General features: G+C 43.5%; 1 protein-coding gene across 2 annotated transcripts in view; it reads right to left on the bottom strand.

Moving 5' to 3' along the window:
* The window catches only part of CEP170B (centrosomal protein 170B), a 99,640-nt gene that overhangs the window by 27,798 nt on the left and 54,299 nt on the right, over nt 1-17,543 (bottom strand). For both annotated transcript variants that reach the window (XM_048853591.2, XM_048853592.2), the window contains exons 7-13: nt 16,243-16,356; nt 14,908-15,384; nt 12,286-13,049; nt 9,527-9,715; nt 8,093-8,216; nt 4,685-6,481; nt 682-928 (exon numbers count right to left, since the gene is read on the bottom strand). In XM_048853591.2, the coding sequence (XP_048709548.2) occupies nt 682-928; nt 4,685-6,481; nt 8,093-8,216; nt 9,527-9,715; nt 12,286-13,049; nt 14,908-15,384; nt 16,243-16,356 (3,712 nt within the window). The remainder of the gene's footprint in view (nt 1-681; nt 929-4,684; nt 6,482-8,092; nt 8,217-9,526; nt 9,716-12,285; nt 13,050-14,907; nt 15,385-16,242; nt 16,357-17,543) is intronic.

Below are 17,543 nucleotides of genomic sequence, written 5' to 3'. Positions count from 1 at the left end.
ATCACAGCACATCTGTCAGAGCAACTGTCGTCCTTATCACCACTCCTGTGTTTTCCTCCCTGACCCCATATGGCCCAATCATTTAAACCAACAGTACCATAAAATAAACTCACAGGCTGGGCCACAGAGAAGTTTTATGACCTATTATAAACCCCTATGAGCAGGGGAGTTACAGGAGTGTAAATGGGACTGCTAAAGTAAACAGGAGGGTACAGACAATCATGTATTTTAGATTTGCTACTAAAGCAGGAACAGAAGCAGTCAAAACACAATGGACCCTCACTGAAGGCAACAGAAAATGGGAGCTGGATCAGGCCCTAAAACCAGAACTGTGTCTAACTGCGGGAGGGGGAGAATGAACAGATAAAGCAAAAGAAGTGATAGAATTTCAGTTGAAGGAGTAAACATACAACCAGCTCATGTCATTATATTACTCAAGGATCCTCCAAGTAAGGTGGAAAGGACTATGTAATTAATACTTGGCAGCATGACAGGCTGTACTGTGTCACTCCACAGCTCACAGGTACCCCTAGAGAGTATCCTTTATTCTCTAACTACATTCTTCGTTACAATGCTGGATTCTCTCTCCCCATGTTCCCTCCTTCCAGCTTGGTTTGAACTCTGAGCTAACACAGGAGATCAGCTTTCCTACAACGGCTTGGCACTGTGATTCCCGCTCACCTGGCTATCTCGGCTATCTCGGCTGTTTGCGCAATGAAGTTGAAGGGGTCAGGTTCATCGTAGTCTTCGTCGTCGTCCGTTTCTCTCCCCCTGTGCTTCTGTCGGCTCAGCCCCGAACCATGCGGCCTAGGTGTCTGTGTGGCTGTTGAAGCATGGGAGCGTTTGTGTTTAGGGGAGCTGTGATTTGAGCCATACTCCTCCTCTGAAGTAGAAGTGTAATCTGAACCCTGCTGTCTCCGCCTTGAAGCTTATAAAAAATGAATTGGTTTCAGATGAAGAAGGAGAGAAGAGATTTAAGTCTAACTACAGTGGGCAAAACAAGGAGTAATACAAACTAGTCCACAAAACACAAAGCAAGGCCTGGAGAGTTTCTGTGCATCTTTTCAGTTAAAGAAAACTTTGGTACAGCTTATTTTAAAATGGCTCACTGTTTTAATGGATCTGCCACAAGCTATATGAATTTGAAGTTATAAATTCCAGTGGAAAAGCATATTGACTGTATTATCAACTAAATATACACAATTATTATTGGCAGACTTGATTTTCCATACACAGAAGCCCCATCTATAAGTAGTACACAAGTTAGATTCCTAGAAGTCCCCAAGGCCTAATTTTCAAGTGTGCTGAGCATCTTAAAGGTGAGCTGGAAGTAAAAAATAAAAAAATTTAAAAAGGTTGGTGGTTTGAATGAAGCATAGATTTTCATGCTCCATTTTATTTGTGAAAATCTGCATTCCCTTTTAACAGGATTTCAAACTCCTCAGGAAAGTATTCAAATGAGTACTTTGGGCTTGCTCCAAAGTCTCCTAAAGTCAATGAGAGTCTTTTCCTTCATTTCCCTGTGCTCTGAAGCCGGTCCTTAAGCACTTAGATACCCATTTTTAGGCATCTACATATCAACATTAGACCAACTCAGTGCCTACATTTGAAACTTGGGCTCCCAATATTTGTTTAATATCCCATTATATTACTTTAATTATTAATGGTTTCACTGCTTACATTCTGCCATGATAATCTATAAAAGACAGAATTAGCCACTTTATTTAAAACTAAAGTATGACCTGAATACACTTAAAAGCTTCACTGTGTCACCAAGGTTATCATAATACTAAACCACAGCAATCAAGTAAAGCTAGTGACAGAAGTAATGGACATAGGTGGTATCAGACAAATGAAAATATTGCATTTGGCATATAAAATGTGGAGAGCAACTGTCTATAGACATGCAGTTACCCCTTAACTATGAACAGAACACTCCTAGCCACATTACTAGTTTGGTTACAACTTTCTAAGAGCCTTGGCTCATGACAAAGTTACCAGAAAAATGAATCTGTTCGTAATTCATCTGAGAGGAAGTTTGAAAAAAACAACAACTAAAAAGCCATTCAACTTTCAGAATCAAGAGGTTACTCTTGCATTCAGTAGACATTTCAAAATTAAGGGCTTGATCCACCAGTCACCTCGGCTAGTGTAAATCAGAATTAAGTCCACTGAAGTCAATGACATTACGCTGCATAAATCCAGCATAAGTGAGAGCTTTCAAAGCATTCTGATAATATCCTGACATCTCAGTACAATTGCTTAAGATAGTCTGACAACATCCTGGCATCTCATGTCCCATGGCCATGTATTCATTCCGTTTCTCTATTGGTAGGATTACGTTTTCACTGGCATGAAAAGAGGTAATGGCTCTTAGCTAACTATTTTAAGAAATCCTTGAATAAGGCAGCTGGATCTACCTCACTGCTCTCTCCTAGTCCTCAAATCACCCAGAATCTCTGGTTCCAGTGTCAAAGCACATCACTTTCAAATTGTTACTGTATCATGTTAAAAAAATGCCTTGATACCACAGTGAAACATTTAAGCTTATTCAAGTTTATTTTTTGCTCTTATAAGGGGGTACTAGCTGTTTGTTCATTAGTGCAGGAACACGTATCAAACACTATCTACAGTACAACAAAGCATATTGAAGTACCCCAGTCTATGTAGAACTTGTGCAAGGTCCAGAATTCTATCAAGGAATTAGAAGATTAGTATCTTAATAGAAAACGATTTAACAGAAAGAATTATAATTCTCTGCTGTAATTCTACACAAGAAACATTGTTAGTGTGTTGCAACAAAGTACTGGAAGCCAAAAACCAATTCATTTAGAAAAAGAACTGGGCATGAATTTGTTTTAACATTTGAAGTCTGTAGTCCAGTGCAAGGGAAGAACCTATTTAGAAAACTCTGAAATGTAAGGCTGGAAGGAACCTCAAGAGGTCATCTAGTCCAATCCCCTGCGCTTTGAATTTGTCAATATTCTAACACAAGAGAATGTAAATAGGAGCACCGTCTCAGAAAACACGAGGGAAATATTGTACATATTCCCTTAGCTTGTTCATACTCTATGCTGATTTCTTTGCATATCAGTGTGTAAAAAAAAAACCCAACAAAATAAAAGGAGATTAGATCATTTAAAATGTCAAAATTAAAACAGCAGCAGTGAATAACAATTCCAGCATGCAATAGGAAGCTAAATACCATAACATTTATAAAAGTACAGAAAAGAGGCACTTATCTAGCACTCTAAGGGCTGATCCACGCTGCTGCAATTGATGCAGCAGGGGTCAATTTATTGGGTCTAATGAAGACCCGCTAAATCGATGGCAGATCACTCTCTGGTTGACCCCGGTAGTCCACCTCCCCAAAAAGAGTAAGGGAAGTCAACCGGAGAGCATCTCCCATTGACACAGCACAGTGAAGACACCGGGGTAAGTCGACCTAAGCTACGTTGACTCCAGCTATGTTATTCATGTAGCTGGAGTAGCGTAATTTATGTCGACTTACCACGGTAGTGAGGACAAGCCCTAAAGGCCTTTGACACAAGTTACAAAAAACTGATGGGCTGAAACTAGCCACAGTCCCAACAGCCCCAGTGAAACTCAGCAAGACACAGAATTCCTCACCCTCTTCATTCCCCTCCTTCTCTAAAAAACCAAGTGAATTGATATGACTTGCTGCATGACCCGAAGACCAAGGAACCAGGATATCAGACCAAATGATGTTCAGAACCAACTCTGATTACTGTGCAGTATCTGTCATATCCATCTTCCCCATCTATTAATTTAAGTACAAGGCTCTGCACAGGTAAACAGCAGAATAATCTGCATCATATTCCTCAATGAGAGATTTAAATATGCAGCTACTGTAACTACGGCACATTTTGGAGACTGCAGGCCAAACAATAAAGAAGGGCAGAGGCAATCTCCCCCCATGGGCTATCAGAGTTCAATACCAATTGTCCAATCATGCAATGTTTTGAAATTGCTGCAAGCAGCAAAGCTGCTTCCAGTTTATTTGCTCACTTGCTTATTCCTTGTTTTGCCTTCTCCGATGCCTTCAAAATTTACCACTCTGACCTCAAACCATCATTGACACAGTTGTAAATTCTCTGTTGGGCCAACGTGCATGTTCTGTGGCTCTTCAAAACCAAAGACAAGCAACCAATTTCCACGTGATACTGGAAAGTCAAGAAGTTCTATCTTTGTAATAGGGCCAAGATCTTCATGTGAGTAGTGATTTTGGGTGCCCAACTCGAGACACTTCAGAAAGGCCTCTGATTTTTAGAAAGTGCTGAATACCCACCCTCTGAAAGTCATCCCCTATTGAAGCATCTCAGGTTGAGCATAGAATAACTGAGGCACTCAAAAATCACTAATAACTCATGAAATCCTTCTGGTTGATCAAACGATCTCAATTGGGTATGAAAAAATTGGGTGTACATGCTATTTCTATACCTTGACGTGTCCAGTTGTGTTGTTCCTGAATTGCTCCAACATGCTTATTTGTGCGCACCCCCCCCGTCCCTCTTTCTTGTTCCCTTTCCTCTCTTCCTCCTCATTGCACACCCACCGCCGTACTTTTGTTATTCCTAGGAGAACTACACCTGGAGCCCACACAGAGAATCTGTATATTATAGAGGGGTGGAACTAAGGAGAAACATAAAACGTAAGCACTTACTGGAAGTGGATGAATACCTGGCACTGCCAGAACGAGTTCTACTGAAAGGTTGCTTTGTAGTAGCAGCAGCTGCAGTTCTTCTAGCTGCCGTTCTAGCCTCTGACACAGGTGGCTTCCGATTTGCATAATACGACTCCACACTGCGTCCCGAAAACCCAGTTCTTGGCTGCGTAGTTTCAGAGTCGCTTGGCACTGTAAACGAACCTGCCCGTTTCCTTGGCATGGCCAGGATGTCAAGCCTGGACAGCTTTTTAGACTCCGCGGATTGTTTAGAAGACCCAGTTGTGGCTTCGAGGTTGGAGGCTGTTTTCTCTGTGTCGGCACATTCATTATCTGATGCATCTCCCAACCGGGCGCGACGGAGTTTGGAGGCCCTGGTGGGCCTGGGGGTTGATAAACTGTTGGACCTGGTGAGAACCTGCTGGATCTTTTGCATGTTTGCAGTCACTTTGCCGCGCTCCTCTTTCACAGCCTGAGTAAAGGGTTTCCTTCTGGGGACGGATTTTGACACAGAATGCTCGTGATCAGAGGAGGCCGTTTCTGTTACCGGGAAGTAAGGAAGACTAGAGCTTCTTTCGTCATCCGTAAAATCCAGTGAGCCACGAGCCCCAGCACTACGCTTGATTTGGAAACGTTTGGCGGTTTCTCCTCTATTTCCTGCCTCGAGCGGAAGCATCCTGCGTTTTTCAGACAGCCTTTCGCGAGCGCTGGGCTGGCTGCACTGGTCCTGGATAGAGGGAGTGGAGGAGGATTTCTCTTTCTGCAAGCTGCTCGTAACTTGGCGTTTTGGTGTGCTGCTTGGGACGTTTTTACCGCTAACCAAGCTGACAGTGCTTGCCGTGTCCACATCAGAGTCCCCAGATAAGGAGTCTTCTAGCTGCCCAGGAATAGTTTCTGAAGGGTCCAGCTGGTGGTTTTGACAGAATAATTTGGCTTCCAGTGCTGCCAAAGCAGTTTCAGTGTCTTTAAGGATAAGATGAGTGTCTTGATTATAGTCCATACGGCTTGACCGTGCAACATCTAAATCTTTAAGCAGAGGGTGACTTGAAATATGAGGAAGTTTATTCTGAGGAACAACGCCGCTTGATTTATCTTTGGTAAAACTTTCCTGCCTAATGAAGGAGGATATTTCTTTTGTGGCTATGTTTTCTTGCTCTTGAGAAAGACTTTGATGAAGGGAAATAACCATTTTCCCCGATGCACTAACATAAGTGCTGTTAATGTCTTTGACCACTGGCTTTGCAGAAGCAGCTGCAGTAGGTGACTTGACAGCCAACTCTTGATCCTTGCATTCTTTGTCTGCTCGAGAACGAGACGTGCTTAGAGAAAGCTTGGAGGGAACCCCGACCTCATTAGTTTCATCACCAATGTAGAAGGAAGTAGATACTGGCTCACTTACAGCTGCGATACTAGAAATCCCTGGAGCTGCCGGCTGTCGGACCTCAGATTTTAAGTCTTCCCCCCTTTGCCGTTCTTGCTCAGGCATTTTACTGTTTTCTTTGCATTTCTTGCCTTTTTCCAAACCAAAGCCATCATCGGACTTGCTGGCATCACTCAGGCTATCGGGATCCAAGTCCTCTTGGATGAACAATCGGGTGTTGGGATCAGCACAGATTTCTTTACCCTGTTCCTTTACAATGTTTCTCTTGGATGCTTCAGGATAGGAGTCTTGACAAGTTAAACCTGTGGGTGTTGGGTTGTCAGATTTATCACTCGGTGGGAGCTGGGGAAGAAGCCTTCTTGTTCTTGAGGGCACAATGGTCTCTGGTTCCCCCGGTTTATGAGCTGTGCCACTTTCTAAGGAAGATTAAAAGACACCCATTAAATGCTGTTTACATGCTGGACTAGAACATTGCATTTACTCACCAGGGGCTTGAACCTGCAAGGCGCAGATCCAGAAAGGCAATTAAGTACGCGCTTAATCTTAAGCATGGACATCAATAGGTCCCATACATATGCTTAAAGCTAAGCATTTGCTTAAGTCCCAGGCTGGATCAGGGCCAGAGTGCTCATCACCTGGCAGAATCAAGTCCTAAATCTGATTTAATAACCTTGACATTCAAACATCCCAGCCGTGTAGCACTCTTGTCACAGTTATATAAATCTAAAAAACCATACAAATATACAAGAGACCCTGAAACTATATCTTCTTCCTGCCAAAGGGAACAGGGAAAAGCTGTCAACCACATAGCCATATGTTTGGACCAGAGATGCACCATTGTAAGAAATGTGCTAGATGATGTAGCTTACTTCACTAAAGAGATGTCACTGTCCACTAGTACAGACCTTACCAGATAGTATTCCACATCAAAGTCTCCGTATAGAAATCCTATTGGTTAAACCGGTTTAGGAATTAGCAGCCAAGGATATTCTACGTGTTATTAAGGACACGCTTTACTGGAAGAGTTTTATTATTTCACCCCATGTCATAGCTCAGGATTTCATATCTTCCACCATTTTTAGTTTAAATAATAAGTGGCTTGGAACTTGAATTCTCCTGGACAATTGGGTTTTTTATTTTACAATGCCAATCAAGTACAATGTGCCACATTATGGAAATAATCTCTGGAACAAAGTAATTGCTTTCTGCAGCCTTTTAGCTGTTGGAGAGAGGACATATGGCTCCTTATCTAGAGAGAGGGGGCATGGTTATCTTCTGGATTACAACATTTCCTCCTCTCTCCCACTCCCATTCTCAACATCAGGTCTTAGGGCCCTTTCAGTTTTTTAGCTCCTATCTCTGACATGATTCTAAGACTTCACTTTGTTTTTTCTTCTCTTTACTTCGTTCTATGCATCAGGCCCCCTACAATCACTTCAAATACTGCTACCTAGCGCTACCAAACCCAAGGACAGTCTGATATGCTCAGCACAGCTTGAGAACATAGGAGAAGTGCAACAAAACCACAGCTAAAGAGGGCTGGTCAGTGCTTGCTTTCATAAATGACTTGCAAAGGAAAAATTGGGGTTCTGCCTTTCCTTTTTGCTTCATAATGAAGTACAAACAATTCCTGATGGATGGTTATTTCCAATCCTGCCCCTGTAAGTGTTATTGTTCCCTATGCCACCTGAACAAACTTCAGGAATGTCAAGTACGGTCTTCACTTTTCTTGTTGGAGGACTTCTTGGATGACTCATAAGTGCACTGGCTGCCTTCGTAACCCTTAACTGAAGGGACGAGGCAGCTAATCCTAAACAAAGAAAGATTTCTTTCCATATACTTTAGTTAAAACAGAAAATAAGCTGTAAGAAAATTTAAGAGCATTTCAAGCTTTCTCTAGGTCCATCAGAAAGCAACAAAAAAGAGCATAAGCACATCTCTCTCCCACCCCTCCCCACACACACTTTTCATTTCACTTTTAAATAAACTGTCCAGCATCCTGAAGATGGCATCAGCACAGTACTTACCGGTATGGCCCTCTGATACTAATCCCTGCTGTTGAACATCACAAACCCCTGAGTCTGTGTAGCTGTCAGCAAGACTTGCCCACCTAGACACCCACTTCTGACCACCTTGAGATGCTGGAGGCCCCTATAAAGAGACAAATGGAATGTTATAAATTTTTTTAACCAAAGTCTTGTCACAAAACCCCTCTGTGATACCCTGTACCCACATGACACCTTGTACCCCATGTTCACCCCTTTATATGATTATGATATATTCTGTACCAAGTATGCTTTGTGAGGTATCATTTGAAAACTCAATCTACAGAACATCACTGTCCTGTTAAGATGTGTATAACAACACTATGTGTAAAATTGAGATTTTGCTATATGATTGTTACTGAAACATGTTGTAGTTCTGGGTAATGCCAACAAACCCATTTTTCAGAGGCAAAGACACACTGACAACCCCAGACAGGTACCAACAAAGTCAAGTGAGTTATCACTTACTTAAGCAGCCATTCTTCAGCAACGGGAAAGTGTAAAAAAGAAGTTTACATTTCCTTCCAGCCACGGTGCGTATCTCACATACGGAGGAGACTGTTTGTCTACACCCCGGTGGGGTGGTAATCCTCAGAGAGAGGAGGAGGGTATAAAAATAAAGGACAGTGACCTCCACAGGACACCTCTCTCCTTCTTCCATTTCTCTGCTTATGGCAGCAACAACTCTCAAAGAACTGAACAAGGGAAGGAGTGGTCCCAGGCTGGAAAGGGACGCAGCCTGTGAAATGTATTGCAGCTCATGGTGAGACAAACCTTTTGCTTTTAAGCCTATTAGTCTGATAAAGTTTAGGAATTAGCTTGCGTGTTTAACCTTTTATTTCTTTGGTAACCAATGCTGACTTTTATGCCTTACCATTTATAATCACTTAAAATCTATCTTTCTCTAGTTGTTAAACTTGTTTTATTGTCTTATCTAAACCAGTGTGTTTGATAGTAGAGATTTCTTAAACACTTTAATGTCAGCAGGACTGGTGCATATTCATTACCCAGTGCTGGAATGATGGGACTATTTATGAGCTTGTACTGGCCAGTGGGTATTGAACAGTACAAGACGCCCATTTCTAGGGGACAAGGCTGGGATTCAGGGATATGCGGGTATTGACCTGTATGTAATTTATGGATGTCTGGGCATAGCATTCATGTACTCAGCTGGGAGTGACTTTACTTGCTAGGGGCTGTGTGCGAGCAGAGGTTTGCTATTCACCAGCAAAGCAGTGTTAAAGGCATCCCAGTCTGAAGAGCTAAAGGGACACAGCAGTTCAGGTTTCACCCTAGGGAATGTCACACCCTCCTGAGAGCCTGTTGCACACACAGACTGATCTCCCAAAGGTGAAATCAAATCAATACATTCCCACCTAGGCTGAAAAGCACATAAATCACCCCCGTTCCCTGTACCTGCATCTCAGCCTGGGACCCACTAGTGGGTTTTGAAGGGAATGCCTGGAGCAGAAGTGTCTTCTGACTGGTGCCATTTTCAGTGATTAGATGCTGGTGAGAGCTTGATTCTTCCTTTTCACCTTTTATAATAGGTCTGTAGGCTGAAGATAATCTGGAAAACTCTGGAGATTCAAACACTCCGAAAACCTAAAAAAGTGTGCGGAGGGGGAGGAGAGGGGAGAGATTAAAACAGTGTAACCATGAAAGCTAAATCCAAAAAATGCTAATCACACTGAAACTGTGGTCCCAAATGGTTAGCTATTAACCAATTCTTATATACCATGTAAGTTGTTCTACTCGCCACTCTTCAAAAGTTATTTCTAAGGCTATGTCCACACTAGCACTTTTGTCGGTAAAACTTTTATCGGTCAGGGGTGTGAAAAAACCACACATCCCCGCCCGACAAAAGGGCCAGTGTGGACAACGCTATGTCGACAGGAGACGCTTTCCTGCTGACATAGACTTGTTGGGGGTGGTTTAATTATGCCGCTGTAAGGTCTGTAGTGTAGACAAAGTCTAAAACACTTTATAGACACGTATCCAAATTCGTACGGTATTCCAGTACATTCCCTATAAAATTAAACATTTGCACAGCTAAATCCTTTTTCATCCAAGTAAAATTTAGTATATCAGGAAAAAACTGGATGGTAATGTGAATTAAGCTGTGGAAGAGTCTCTCAAGGGAAGCGATGGAAGATCCATCAGTAGGGACTTTTAAAACCAGACTGGGCAGAGGACTTGATAACGTACTGATAAGAACAGCCCTCCACCATCAGAGAGATGGACCTGATGACCTAACAGGTCCTCTCCATCTCTCACTGCTATGATTTATCTCAAAGCACTTTACAATAAAGCCACAAAACACCCCTGTGAGGATGAAATCATCATTATCTCTGTTTTACAAAGTGGGAAAACTGCAGCACAGAGCAGTTTAGTGATGTGGCCAAGGCCTCTGGAAGTTGGTGGCAGAATCAAAATAAGAATCAAGTCACTTGACTCCCAAATTGCAGTGCTCTAACCATGAGAACATCCTTCTCCTTAGTGCAAAGATCTATTAATTGGGGTATTTTTATACTATTGCATTATGATTGTTTATATATCAGGGTCAAGGCCTCATTGAGCTGCATGCTGTTCAAACATTGACCCAATCTTTGCCCCTAAGAGCTTGCAATCTAGTTTAAGGGCTTATTTTTTTACAGGGAAGTAGCCCAGAAGAGATATAACAGAATAGCTATTCCGTACTCGCTCTTCATGTGGACACTCTTATTAGTCTTTGGAAGCGGACTAAGCTAATCCCCAAAGAGGCACTCAGTGTGGAATAAGCGTGTCCACGTGGGGCACTAGTGCAAAATAGCTCCTGCGCTTTAAATTCACATCCTCACTTATTTCACACTGGCTTCCCTATGTAGACAAGTCCTAAAACAACTTGCAGCGAGTGGGTGTAACAAACCATTGGAAGGGAGCGAGGAGGGGGATGAATGTGGAGTAGCAGAGACAAAATCACATGGGTACATGGGCGAGCTAGTGCAGAGCTTCAGAGCCTGACTCAATAACAGGATGTTTTTTTCAAACTAGTTACTTTACCCTTTGCCTACATTTCTGTTATTTTTCACGTGCCTGTTTTACTTGAACCTCTGCCTGCTGCCTCTGTTGTTAAACCTGAAAATAGGCCAAGCTTTACAAAATAACTGGTTGTTTGGGGTGGTTGGGTTTTTTTGAGTTATCATTCATTTTACATTTTTTAAATTAAAACAGATACAATCATTTCCATGACCAACTCCACCTGGACACTCCCTTCCCTACAGCAATTAGTTGCTGTCTGCCTGGACAAGTCCCCTTTAGCGAAATCAAACCACCCTCAACTAGGAGTTGGGGATGCCACTGGGACTCCTGAGTTAGAGAAAATCTGTCTTCCATTTCAGCTTCTTTTGGCCTGCCAGGGAGAGCCTGCCAGGCAGAGTATACGTGTCCCATATATTATTAACAGCAGGGCTGGAGGAAGTGGTGTAAAGGGCACGATGCATAATTAGATCCTGAATTTGCAAAGACTTGTGCATTCGAGCAGTCCTGTTCCGTAAAGTTACTCATGCGAATAAATCTTAGCAGAATCGACCCCTTCATTATTTTGAGCATCATGTTGCCCTTTGCTGGTACATTTGCAAGGCCATTCTTGTACCTTTGCATGTAAATCCTCTTTGCACACAAAGATATGAGTTGCTATAAAGTTCCCCTGCCCCTTTTCAGATGGGTTTTTAATGGATATTTTACCCCCATTTACGGTGCCTGTGTAACCCACTGGTGAGTGTGTGACAGGATCCTGCCTGTGCCGGCTCCACAGAGGACAGGAATCCCTTAGAGCTCCCATCCAACTCACACCCTTTAGCTGAAGCCTTCGCAGCTCGTATTTTTGGCTCGAGGGGTATGTCAACACTGCACGTGGCAGCGTCTCAGAGCCCAGTTCTACAGACAAGGCTACAGCACTAAAATGGATGTATAGACATTCAGGCTCAGGGTCTGAAGCCTAGGGAGGGGAGTGGGCTGTTTGACGCTCTAGCATAAGCCCATGGGCCCGAGTCTGTAGACCTGGGCTCTGAGATTAGCAGCTGCAGGCTGCCACTTTGCAGTGTAGATGTACCCTAGAGGTCCCTGGGTCAATCCCTGGTTTGTCAGCCAACAGTGATCACATTTATAAGAGGTGTTCCCTAGAGTGATTTTACCTGATCGATCATTTTCCGAGCTTCTTCTACTTCTTTATCTTGTGACTCTGTCTCAATGGTGTATGTGCCCGTTTCACTTAAACTGTCCTCCTCATCATGCTTCCTAGCCTTGACCAATTTTGGGTCGGTAGGTGATGCGGTGACAGGGTCTGGTGCAGACGATATTACTACCCGTGGAGCCACTGGCATCTGCAGAGGTGCTGGCTTCTCAGCGCTTGGCTTTCCAGCTTGAGAGTTTTGCCTTAGAAACTCAGCAGCAAAATCCTGAGCAATTTTAGACTTCCTCCCAATGCTGCCATAGTTCTTTGCAGACGGCCTTGAAGCAGAGGATGACGAGGAGCTGATCCGATCTTCTGTCTTCTCTCTCTTAAAGGAGCTGGATCTTTGTGTCCCCGAGGAGTTGCTAGCTGGCTTGCCTGCCTGGGCAGCCAGATGAGGAGGTGGCACTGGGCTACCAAGCTTCTCAGCGGGCATGGCAGCTTTGCGCTTTTCCACCTTGGTTTTCGGCACGGGATCCGTGTCGCTCTGAGAGGAGTGTGCGCTGTGCGTGAAGGACTGTGACCTCTTTTTACGAGGCGTGTCATCATCAAAGAACTCAATGACGAAGGCCTGCTGGTTATGCAGCATTTCCTGGGGGTCACGCTTGATCTGGCGCTGAAGCCTGGCTTGCTCAGCTGCATGGTCACTGCTGGTGGTCTCCTTTTCTGCTGTGGGTGCAACGGGGTCTTCGGAATCGCTTTGCGTCCCATCTTCATGTCTGTTACCTGCAAATGATTACATGCAATTGAGTCCTACACTAACATTTCACTGTAACCCTAATAACCACCTCCCAGCACGGTCAATCCTCGATTTTTCTCTTTGTAAAGGAATAGTTCATAGTGGGCACGCTGCAAAAGACAGCTGTTTGATCTGGTGTTTAAAGAGAGCTGACGGTTTGTGTCCCAGAATGATGAAAGAGTGGGAAGTAGAGGAAGGGGTTGTAGGGAGCTGGCTGATGGAGTTCCTTTTTGAATACGGTTGGGGTTTTGCTTTTGTTGTTACTATAAAATTAATTATGCGTCAGACAATCTAGAGCTTTTTATGTGCATCTTTTCTATTATTTAAATCAAAATAAATACATGTAATTATTTTACCATTCTGTGCAATTTCACTAGTCTCAAAGATTATCTTGTTTATGTATCTTTTGCTCCGGGACAAAAATTACCCTGCAGAGCAGGGGAAACAAAACAAGACAAAAGAAAAGCCCTGTGGATTGCATTCCATGGACTCAAACCAAGATGATCAAAGAGCAGCAGGCTGACGGAATTCATAGCTAAAGCGCCTCTGAACTTCTATTCTCTCTCCCCCTTAGGACTTGCAGGATTTTCAGTTTTATCTGAAGGATTAAGGCCGTAAAATTTCCAAACATTATGTATATGGCTTCCACATCATTTCTTCACCCTCCTGGCAAAGGTTAACTTGGTTATTTTATGGACGCTTCTTGCTCATTAAGCTCTGTTTTGCACCAACAGTGGTAACATTTTTAGTACAGAATCTCTGTAACTTTTAATATCCCCCCTCTGCATTTAACCAACAGGGAATCCAAGGCATCAGCCACTGGTGGACCTGAGAGCCCCCCTCCTTGACTTTATCAGGCAGGAGGATTACAGACTGTAGCTCCTCCAGCACTTGCAAGGCCTCCATGAGCAAACTGGTGGAAATTCACAAGGTGTTGCCTTTTCCCCATTTGACAGTGAATTGGGCTGATAGAGGTGGCCAAACTAACTCACGTCAAATAGATCATGGGGGGAATTTTCAAAGACACAGATGGACATTAGATGCCCAACTGTCAGAGACTGCCAGTAGCAGTGGGACACTAAACTATTTCTGGCCTTTGAAAATCTTCCCCTCCTTTTCTGCAAGAGATGACAGAAAACACCTCACGGTGACAGACTCTTCCCAAAGGCAGGTGACCTGGATTCACCTAGAACAGTTAAACAGTGGGGGAGGGAGGTTTCAGATATGTTTCGGTTAAGGAAAAGAAACCTCTCTCACAGCCATGGCGCAGAATTTCAGTAACCTCTGTCCCCACACCTCAGACTCTGCCCCTAGAGCTCTGGCCCCCACCCCATGCCCTTCCACTGTCATGGGATTGTGACTGTCCACTCTATACCAAGGTCAAGGACGATTAGCTACATTTAGCAATTGTGAACCTAGTGCTAGAAAAGCAAACGTCATTCCTACCATGACAGGAGGCCAAGAGAAGAGATTAACTAACCGTTAAACCTGTTTCTAACCTGCCTTGACGGCATGACGAAAAACTTGAACATCTGAAATGGAAACTCTCTGTTTGAGATGAGTATGTCTGACGACTTGCCATGATAAAGCCGGGTGGACACCGGGTTAGAACATTCCACTGCCAGAATCACAAGTGGCATCTATGTCCAGCAGGTGGGCCGTCTGCCAGCTGAACTAGGCTTAGAAGTGTTGATAGTGATTATAAAAATACCTGTCACAGATAACTGGTTCTTACCCTGTGAACTTTGGGCTGAGAAAAAGGGTAACATTTCCTCCCCCCGCTTACTTATGCTGTACTTGGAAGGCAAGAACATCGACTAGCCAGCATAAAAAACAACAGCTTACCTTTCAGTGTCCTCACATGAACCGGCAGATCACTCTTTGTACTGAACACATCATCTCCCGGAGACTGCCTTCTCATCAAACTTGGGTCATTCTGAACCAGCCAATCAGCCACCTTGCTCTCCGCTGACATCATCTCTGTGTGACCCGCATCCTTACTGAAGGGTCTTCTCTGTCTGAGTGAAAACTTAGTTACATGATCTTTTATCTTTATTTTACCAGGGGTACAGTCATCAAATTCAATGGTAAAAGAGGCATGGCTTTGCACAACAGGTGGCACCACAGTATCAATGTCCTTCGTTGGGATTTCGTGGACCTGCGTTTCAGGCAATTTTGCCAGCTGTTGGAATTCCTTCGTTGGGATTTCGAAATAACTAGGTTCTCTTCTGAATGCATACACAGACTGTTCCTGGGAATCTCTATAAGCAATAACGTTACCATTGATCTCCCCTTCATGCTGGGATATCTCCTTCGTTCTTTCTACAGATACAAAAATATGGAAGAACACACCTTACTTACAGGCACCACAACATTGTTAGATTAAAAGCCTAAATTACTGGTACTGTAAAAGCCTAAATTACATGGTAACTGTATAGTCTGATTGTTTGTATACCACCCTCATCGCTGTAGTATCTGAGAACCTCAGTAAGCAACGTGACTAACATCTGTTATGTGTAATTTTTTCTCTCTCTCACTCCCCAGAAGAAGAATTGTGTGTGCAGTGGAATATTTATTTGGGTAGGTTTTTTGTTTTATTTTGGGAGGTTGTTGGGTTGGCTCCCCTCTGAATTTGTAGTCTGCTCTGTGTTTATGTTAGAGAAGGCAGGATAATGAAGTGGACCTTGAACATGGAGCACAAGGTGGTGGGGTTTGGGATGGTCCTCAGGTTCCTTTGCGACTTTATCCCACAGTTAACTACAGCCAAGTTTATTCTTCAGTGTAATTTCTTAAGCCCAGATCCTGCATGACCACATCAGCCTCTACTTAACTTTAGACACATAAGTGATTGACTACCTGCGGATGTGAAGCGGGGATCAGAGCTTGATTTCATAATGTATTAGTGTCCTCCATGATGTTAACAGAAATCAAGAGGGCCTGTTGGGGTAGTGTTCTTGGTATTTATTTATCTGGATTTAAAAGTGTATTACCCAGGCAACTTTCATTATTTGTCATTTCACACAATGTCAAGCAAACACACATTATTTTATATCCCCTTATTCCCATTTTGGGCAAATTTAAAGAGCACACAGAATTTTAGCCACTACAATTCTGAAGGAGAGTGTTGTGCAGCAGGAAATAAAAAGCAACAGTTTTCCCCCAAAAGACCATCTCCATTACCTGAATAATGTTCTTCTTGCCTTCTGTCCTCCTGCCTTTCTAGTTTGTTATTTGCATCATCTTCTCCCCACCATGAAGGCTGACCATAAAGGGGTGTGCGATAAGTAGCTGTCTCTGGCAAGGGAAAGCAAGAAGTTACCATGACAGCAAATATCAGTAGGCGTTGGCTATCAGATTCATAAAGGCAACAGAGTACAGAGTCTGCTAACAGGAAGGTGCAAGTGGACTGATGGAGTCTCAATGGCCTTTCTTATACTCACGCAGTTTTCCAGCATTTCACTACAAAATATCGTTGGCTCAAACTGCCAGTGTCTCCTCCCAATTTAGTTCAGACCCCAAGTTTGTTGGGTGAGGGGAGCAGGGAGAAAGAAAGAAGGGGCAAAAAAAAGGAGAGAAGTTGCAATGAACACTGTGTTTTCTTTTGGATTTTAAGTATTCCCTGCTGAGCTGCAAACCCAAACGGAAGCATTATATTATTGCCTAGAAATCAAAGAGTGACTCTACCACAATTCATTGTCCCAGCTGAGCAAAACGCAAAAAGCAAAATAAATGTGAAAAAAGTGAAATTTAAATTCTTCCAGATTTTCAACAGACATGGACATCTGAATGGGGGATTTAACCGTATCCCTTTAAACTTACAGTTCTCAATCCTGCAGTTCTACTGGATGCAAACCTGCAGGTGAAAATTGCTGGAGCTTTGTCTTTGACAGATTGCAGGACTGCGCTTAGTATGGAAATACAGAGTAGTAAAGGTGAAGGACGGTATAAATAAGAGGAGGTCTGCAGTAAAGGCCAAATCCTGCCTACAACCCCAATCCTGAACAACAGGATTGGGCTAGCAATCTCTTATGGTGACCTTTCACTGCAAAGTTAAGTGAGCTGTATTCAAGTTACTTCTCTTGCATGAGCTCAGCATGAGAGAGAGCAGCCACCCTGTGAAACGACACTCAAGCTGCTGCAAGATCCTGCATCTTCACCAGTGCTACCAGGGCACATCTCACGGTTCCTAGTGCTGGGAATACGCTGAGCCTCCTTACAAATCCTTTCTCAGTGTCCCGAGGGAGACCTTCTCTCCTCGCTAGGCACATGGGTGGAAGTGGCGTTAGTTCGGCAACTCTTTATATTTAAACCAGTTTCGGCTGGGCACGCTCCAGATTTCTGTTAGCGACCTTCATTCCAACCCATGGCAAGCAGGGATCCTACCCTGAGCAATGACCTGTGCTGAATGTTGGCGCTGATCCAAGGGAAAGAGAAGACTGATACAGCGCACAGGTGGGAAGAAATCCTTTCCACCATTACTT

This window comes from Caretta caretta, chromosome 6 (genome assembly GCF_965140235.1).
Source record: "Caretta caretta isolate rCarCar2 chromosome 6, rCarCar1.hap1, whole genome shotgun sequence".
NCBI classification, from domain to species: Eukaryota; Metazoa; Chordata; order Testudines; family Cheloniidae; genus Caretta; species Caretta caretta.
This window is presented reverse-complemented; position numbering and strand designations above follow the sequence as displayed.